The sequence below is a fragment of the Anoplophora glabripennis genome, unplaced genomic scaffold (genome assembly GCF_000390285.2).
Source record: "Anoplophora glabripennis isolate ALB-LARVAE unplaced genomic scaffold, Agla_2.0 scaffold378, whole genome shotgun sequence".
NCBI classification, from domain to species: domain Eukaryota; kingdom Metazoa; phylum Arthropoda; class Insecta; order Coleoptera; family Cerambycidae; genus Anoplophora; species Anoplophora glabripennis.
This window is the reverse complement of record NW_019416540.1, coordinates 18326-26978: the sequence shown is the minus strand read 5'-3', so window position 1 is coordinate 26978 and position 8653 is coordinate 18326. Positions and strand designations below refer to the sequence as shown.

At 32.8% G+C, this 8653-nt stretch overlaps 1 protein-coding gene across 1 annotated transcript in view; it reads left to right on the top strand.

The window, feature by feature from the left end:
• Positions 1-510: 510 nt before the first annotated feature.
• LOC108907549 (trafficking protein particle complex subunit 11-like) overlaps positions 511-8653 on the top strand; it is a gene marked incomplete at its 3' end in the record, with an annotated part of 15156 nt that continues 7013 nt past the window's right edge. The window contains exons 1-2 of the mRNA XM_018711286.2: positions 511-712; positions 8079-8443. Of these exons, the coding sequence (XP_018566802.2) occupies positions 511-712; positions 8079-8443 (567 nt within the window). The remainder of the gene's footprint in view (positions 713-8078; positions 8444-8653) is intronic.

Genomic DNA, 8653 nt, shown 5'->3' with positions numbered 1-8653 from the left:
CAAGGCTCGCCTTGTAGACTGAAACGACGAAGTTTCTTCACGGTATCTCTAATGATGAAAAATTTAGATACCTCGATTTCTTAATAGTTCAAAGATTAAAGATAAGCTGACTAGAAGACCTTAGGGGCTCATAGTTATTACCTTTCATGTAACTAGTGCCGGTAAGTAATGCATGAAAAGAGGTCACGAGAAAAATATAAAATTTCGAATGTGAGTAAAACGAAAAGATAGTGAGCACTTTCTACCTACTGGGCAAGCATATCACCGATCGCGAAAAAAAGAAAAAAATCGATGAGACCCACTATTTTATTGCATTAATCAAGACGTTTAATTTGATATACGACACGCCATATTTTAAAATTAAAACTCACCTTTATTGAAGATGTTTCAACACCTTTTTAAACTGATACTTATTTCAAATGTGATAACAGCATGACGTAAAACGTAATAATGTGACGTAAAACATGACGAAACGACACCTTATACGCGTAATAAATTACTAGTTGAGACATGTCGGTTACTCGTTCATTCTTCGCTAATCTGTTGAGGTGTACGGAGGTGGTGCTTGCGAGGCTAAGAAGATGGGAATTTGGGTTGCTGGTCGATTTTCTTCCTCACATTAGCCTGACAGGTACCGCTTTCATGCGGGAGAATACAACCCTTGGCGTCTGTAATACCAGTCCTAATAAGATAAGGTTGTCGCTTTCAAGGGGTATGTATAGATAACGCTTTCGTTTGTGCGGATACGTGCGAACATATTTTGTGGAATTCGGTTGCTGGCGCTTCCAACTAATTATTATGAGGCCCCCTATGGCTATCAAAGAACCACCCCCACCCCATTACCTGCCTCTACAGTCACCCTCTGGGCCCTTTTGCGGCATTCCCCTAGCCAAACTGGTAAGTTTTTTTTGTAATTTTTTTTAAATTGTTTCAATCCGCAAATTACTAAAAATTAATTTATGAAAATTAAATATAGAAAAGTAGAAAAATTATTTTATTTGAAAATTAGATCAAACTGTACTTCACGAAAAATTATAATAAAAAATCAGAAAAAATTATTTTTTATGTAAAAATTACATCAAACTAAACTTTACTAAAACTGTACTTTAATAAAAATAGTGGCAAAAATATTTAAATTTAAATAAAATTTGAATATTTTTAATGTAAAGAGTCAATAGTAATTTTTAATTGTAAGGAAAGACCCTATAACGTTCAATTATGCCCTACAAGTCGCTTATCACCACAACGGATGTGTTTAGTTTGAAACAATGCCGTCGAGATGTTTGAATCGCATTAAGGGTATGACGCCAAACAATTATATTTTTGAATTTGCCCTAACCACAAGACAGCCATTTTTTTATCGTTTCGATAGCCCGAAGGCCTTTCGCGCTCGCGAACGGATTTTAAGCTTTTCGCGTGTGGTTGAAACCTTTTTTTTTTTGTTGGCAAGGAAAAATCCAATGATTATCCTTAGGTAATCGTTTAAGATAGACCCCTACACGACCACGGGTACCTGTATCAAGCCATCATCATATTTAACTGTGTATTGAATGGGTACAAACGACACGCCCTACAATGCAGAAAAATCTAGCAACTGACCCTTCGTATGCCTTGTTTCTCCATGTCTCTGTAGTTCTGTTGTCTTGTTTTGAACTTCATGCCTCTCCAACGCTGCTCTCTCTCTGTCTTTCCACTGTTTATAAAAATAATAATATAAATATTAATTCTTTAGATTTTTAGCCGCCATCTTGTCGTTGTTAAATAATTTGTAACTTTTTATAGAGACCCTGTAGCTATTGTTTTCTCAACTGCTAAAATAACACCCTGTATAATGCTGGTTTTAAATAGAATTTTTCTTCGTTAAATAATAAACGTTTGAGTGAGTGTTGTCTTTAATATACCACTATATTTTAATTTACTGCTAATGCCATTTACTTTTTTTGGTCTGTTTTTTCCTGTTGAAATAATGGGTTTTTGCCTTGTTTCTCCATGTCTCTGTCGTTCTATGGCTAACATTCATACCTTTCCAACGCTGCTCTATCTATCTCTCTCGCGCGCGCTCTCTCTCTCCCTCTCCCTCTCTCTCTCTCTCTGTCTTTCCGCTGTCTATAAAAATAATAATATAAAAAATAATTCTTTAGATTTTTAGCCGCCATCTTGTCGTTGTTAAATAATTTGTAACTTTTTATAGAGACCCTGTAGCTATTGTTTTCTCAACTGCTAAAATAACACCCTGTATAATGCTGGTTTTAAATAGAATTTTTCTTCGTTAAATAATAAACGTTTGAGTGAGTGTTGTCTTTAATATACCACTATATTTTAATTTACTGCTAATGCCATTTACTTTTTTTTGGTCTGTTTTTTCCTGTTGAAGTAATGGGTTTTTGTCTTGTTTCTCCATGACTCTGTCGTTCTATGGCTAACATTCATACCTTTCCAACGCTGCTCTATCTCTCTCTCTCTCTCGCGCGCGCTCTCTCCCTCTCTCTCTCTCTGTCTTTCCGCTGTCTATAAAAATAATAATATAAAAAATAATTCTTTAGATTTTTAGCCGCCATCTTGTCGTTGTTAAATAATTTGAAACCTTGTAGCTATTGTTTTTTCTCAACTCCTAAAATAACACCCTGTATAATGGTGGCTTTAAATATATTTTTATTTTCGTTAAATAATGAACGTTTAAGTGAGTTTGCTGTATTTAATAAGCGGTTTTATCAGCTAAATTATAGTTTTTTAAATTAATTATAGAATTTTTTACTATGAAAAATAATTTCATCTAATTGCTGTTTAAGATTATAACTACAACAAAGCTACGTTTTTATGTTGAAAATATAAATATACACTTACCTTTCTTTATCCAAAAGGACACACACAAAAAGCACCACTCACTATAATAGTCCAAGAAACTTTTAATAAAAAACAAGCAGAGCAGACTCGTTGATTTATGACAATAATAATTCTAATTAGAAAATTGATTATTAATTAGAATCACGGCTATATTCGCGAAGAAAGCCAGCATATAGTGCAGTGACTGCAGTTGATAATCGTGACATTGAAACAGGCTACTTGCTTATTTTGCTGAGACAGCTGTCTGAAAAACAGACTAACTTGGTTTTCTTACCACACCTAAGCGAAATAATTTCTATTTCAATACAATTTAAAAAATAAAAGAATTTGTCATTGGGCTTTAATATGAACTTAAGAAATATATATAAATATTTAAGACAAAGAAGGATTGACCCTTTCTGTTCTATTTTAACACACACACATTCCTAAAGTGAAACTTTTAATTCCAGTAAATATTTTTAGCCGTAGTCTGCATAATTAAATATGCCCGCATATTTAATTACTAATTCCGCGCTCCACTTATAGCGCCATCTACTGATACGCGCTCGGCCGCGTTTTGAACTAGCACGCTGATACGCGTTAAATACTATTAAAAATTGAGATGAAAATCGCGGCTACTGCCTACGTCACCGCTCGACCACTTGGGCCCGCTTTGGCGGACGAAGCCTTATGTATAAATTTTATATACTGTTTTCTTGTCCATTCATCTCTGTATCTTCACTATTCAAAATTTTGTTAGCTCGGTGTCTATACAAAAAATTAATCTTATGAAGATATCCGTGTAACCCCCTTCCATAAAAACAACATTCTCACAGTATTCTGAGCTTACAAAACTTAATAATTTCATGCATTACGTCAAAGGTTTAAGAAGGTTTGCTGTAATTTCTACTGCAGTTCCAAGGTCTTCTGTTTTAATCTCTTTTACGTAAGTCATCAAAATTGCTGCTTAGTTGGTTTTACTCTAAAAAGCTAAACTGACCTTGGTACACACTTGTTTAAAATAATATATAAGTTAATCAAGTGTTATACATAAAACTCCTTGTTTTAAACTGCGTTCTCAACCACGAAGTAATGATAATTTTTTTCCCAACAGCTTCTTTTAAAACATTACTGCAAATCGGTTTAGACCAGGTCAATGACCAACTTAAGATCTCCACACTTTAAACTAAAGACCCTGTATATACTTTCGATATCAAACAATGTTCTGAAGTTATTTCTTTTTAAGAAGTGTGATAAATGATTCTGTTAGTGAATTAAAACTATCAGTTATAAGATATCTAATTAAAATTTATGCCGACAAAAATTTAAATGAAATAAAATGTCACATTATACTTTTTGACTTAACATATTACGATGTATGCCGATACTGTGATTTGATAGGAAATAACGAAGCAGGTGACAAGATTGTACCGCACATGCATGAATGAAGCATAGGTCGAACATGTGCCCCAAATAGAATGATATAATGATTGCTGTTTATAGTTCATTAACTTCTCCTGCTCTCTTATTGGTATCAAAATACAATTTTTGCTACATATAGATTTTAAATGAATTAAGCTATCAGTTACAAATTGTTCTGCACATACATAATACATTTTGATGATCTTTAATATTGAATTTTCTGTAAAATCCACAAAGTCGAACACCAGCATGCATGCGTTGAAATTTAGAGTTTTATTATTGTTCGTGTTTAATTTTGAATTTCACAGTCAATCCTTTCTATGCAATCCTTGAGTCATAATATTTAATTTTAAATTTAGTACCAATAAGGCCCAGTTACTTGTTTCTACATATGCGTTTCAATTTTACCTTTAATTTTGAATTTACCAGCAATAATGCCCGGCCATTTGTTTCTGCGCATGAGATTAAATATTACATTTAATTTTAAATTTCCCACCAGCGCGTACCCTGAAGATTCTGACTACGCAACGCAAACTTTTAAATCGTGTTATATAAATTTAAACTACCCTCCGAACCCTCTCAGTCAATCACTCATCTTACAATTTGTACCTGTCCGTTAATGTTGCTTTCCCAGCGATAAACCGCGTCGTCAAGTTTGAATTTTCTCTAATTTGAATGTCGCGCTCCGCTCGGCCAATTCAATCTACCGCCAATTTGAATGCTGCATTGATCGAACACGTGACTTACATCAAATGATGCAATACCGAATGATGCGATAACTCTCATAATCTCTTCTAGCTATCAAATTATAATTTTGCTGACTTACAATTAGATATTTTAAAGCAATAAGGTATTAAATTAAATTATATTCTGCACATATGTTTTATCAATATATTTTATTATTATTTTTTTTTGTTGATCTTAAATTATAATTTACCGCTAATCCCCCGTATATTCACCAAGGACACACCTGTATAAATCCAATTAACACATATGCGACGCCAACCTTTGATCTATGCCGATAAAGGACCAAAGGACGCCGACAAAGGACACCGACTTTCCCACGGTCCCCGAAATTTTCCCAGTCTAAACCGTCGCTATACCTACTGTCACCTATCCCAATGAGTTTTTTTCTGTTAAAAAAAATTATTTAAAAACAGAATAAGTACTATAAGGGCAAGCATATTAAACGTGTATTTTTAATATTTTAAAGATGGTGCTTGAAATAACTAATAAGCTTTAATTTGAGCTGCAAATAGATGGGAGAGTTTGCCTTGCAAGCTCGATCCAGATGGCAGCATGTAAATAGCTTCTGTCATGTCTGCCGCGTTTGCGCGTTGCACGCTGCGTTAGTGAAACACAATCAATTTATAAATTAAAATTTGAATGAAATTTTTATTACATAAAAATAGTAAAGACAAACTTATTTTTGCAAAGGTAATGAAATCACCTTGTAATAAACTTGCAGGTATAAATGCAACAAAAAAATAAATGAAGAAGCTAGAAAAGTCATTTTTGACGAATTTTGGAACCTTGGAGATCATACTCTGAAGTGGGATTTTCTTGTAAGGTGGGTGACACAACGAGAAAAAGAGCAGGTACTGTACATAATAAATACTCCAAAAGGAATTTCTCTCGCAATTATAAGTTTGTCATTAACAATAATGAGAAACAAACTTGCAAAACGATGTTCTTAAATACGCTTGCATTTTCTGAAACAGTTGTAAGCGCCGCTTTGCAAAAAATTGGTGACGGTGGTACTGTAGAAAGGGACAGAAGAGGAAAACACAACACTAGGCCGCATAAAAAACCCGGATGCTCTAATAAAAAACATTATGGAACACATAAAACTTTTTCCACTTATGCCTTCTCATTATACAAGAAAAAACCCAAAAAGAAGGTACTTCGAAGAAAGTTTGAGTATTTCACGAATGCACAGAATGTATTTAGAATATGCAAAACAACAAAAATGGGATGCAGTAGCTACACTCAGACAATACAGGAATATTCTTAATTCGAAATTTAATATAGCTTTCTTTAAGCCAAAAAGATCAGTGTTCCGTGTGTAGTGCCTATAAGAATACAGATCCCGAGAAGAGAACAGAAAAAATAGAAGATGATTATATTAATTATAATTTAAACAAAATCGCTATTCGAAATCTGAAAGACATTGATAAAGAATTGTCGAAAATTGATAAGAAGGTGTTAGTAACACCCAAGTCAGAAGTCAGCGATTTTTATTATAAAAGTAAAATCACAACATACAACTTTACAATTTATGACTTAGGCAGCAATCAAGGCTATTGCTATGTATGATGCTTATACATCAATGACTTTGGATTTGGAAATAACAAACCGTTTTCTTGAAATTGGCCACACTCAGAATGAAAATGACAGCATGCATGTTGTGATGAAGTTGCAAAAAAACGTCACTCTGCTATATACACTCCTGATAGTCCTGATCAGTAGATTAGTCTAATAAAAATGGCCAAAGTTACTGCCCCACAGTACAAAGTAAAAGAAATGTCTCAAGAAGATTTTGTAACTTTTAATAAATCGATGGTAAAGAAACAAAACTGGAAAAAAGATATTACTGGAGAGGCTATATAAATCAGCAAAATCAGAGAAATCCATGCGATCCAAAGTCTCCCAATAAAGTATTTTTTGTGTATAATTTTGGAGAAAATCATAAAGAACGAGACTTACAAACTAGACTTGTATCAAGGTTTGCTGCCAATTGATGGTAAAAAATTAAGCGGTCTTTTGGGTCTGTGTAAGGCTAATTTGATACCACCGATGTATCGTGGATTTTACAACTCCCTTCAGCCTGCTAGTAAGACTGACCACCAGGAAGAAAGTAATATTGACCAAGATGACTGACCGAATCGTAATAAATTTTCCTTTTATGTCATTATTGATTATTAACAATTATTTTTTTATCTAAAAATAGAAATTGTTTAATTTTTCTGTACGTAATTAGTGTAGCAAGTTGTTTCACAATAAAAATTTTGTCGACTAAAACTGTAGTAACTCATTCAAAATCCATTTTTCTCTTATCCTAAACTATTTTATTTAGATCATCAATCAAGACCTAAATAAAATAATTACTTTATTAAAGAAGAACGATTTAGCTCTTGTAATAAAAAAATAACGAACTTTATTATTTTCTCAACTATTCAAATGCAATTATCTCGGTATAACCAAATTTGAAATACGACAGTTTTCCTTCCCAGAGTCGATATGATAACAGACAAACCCAAATAGGCCCCGATTTCGATTTTTCCCGACGGCCCCTGAAAGAGCCAGACCGGGCCTGAGTTTCATATTAGACATACAGGGTAAAAAGTTATTAACTAAATTTTCGGTAAAATTGGTCGTAAGTGGCGCCCTCTATGACCAACGCTGAAATTGCAATACGTATCTTATTTGTCGCTTAAAAAAATATAGTTTCACAAATTTTCAATTTCCTAACTATATAATTTCAGAATAATCGCAAAAAATATAGGCATATTTGCGCCAATGGTCACCATTTTACATTTTTCCATTGTTAATTAATCACCCTGTATAAGATGTTTATAAGCACCAGGTGATTAAAATAAAATGGATGTATCTCAAAAAAATTTATCTTTTATCTAAAATATGTGTTACTTTATGGATACACTATATACAGGGTGTACAGGGTATTTGGAAAACCTGGAATTATAAAGGAATTTCATGAATCTGGATTTATTAGAGAAATATCAGGGAATTTCTGAAATATTCCTAGAATTTTTTAAATTTCAGTTGTAGCCGATATTTATTTACAAGGTGCTTATATTTTTTATCCATTTTAGCTGAGGTGTCATTAAAGCCAATGGGACCACAACAGAAATTGCCAGTATTTTTAGAAATTCCTACTTCATTAGATGCTAATATACAAACAAATACCACTGTATTTGTCAGAGCACATAATGTGGGCAAATATCATATGCAAATAAAAATTACATACACTTTAGATAATGAGAAGCCTGTATTTTGTATTAAAAATGACAAAATTGTTATCCTTGTTGTACAACCATTTGACATTACTGTGCGATTTTTAACACTTATGATGAGAGAAGTTGAATCCATTTATGTGGGAGAAGAGTTTGGTGTTATGATTTACCTTAAATTCCTTTCATCTTGGCCGATTGCTATAGAGGACACTTTATTTGAGTTTGTAAGTACTTTTAAATATAAAACGTCTTGCTTCCTTTAAAATCAATAAAAATAGTTACATTTGACAAGAAAAGAGGAATACCACATGATGATGATGATGATGATGATGATGATGATGATGATGATCATAATAATAATAATAATGATAATAATAATGATAATGATAATGATAATGATAATGATAATGATAATGATAATGATAATGATAATG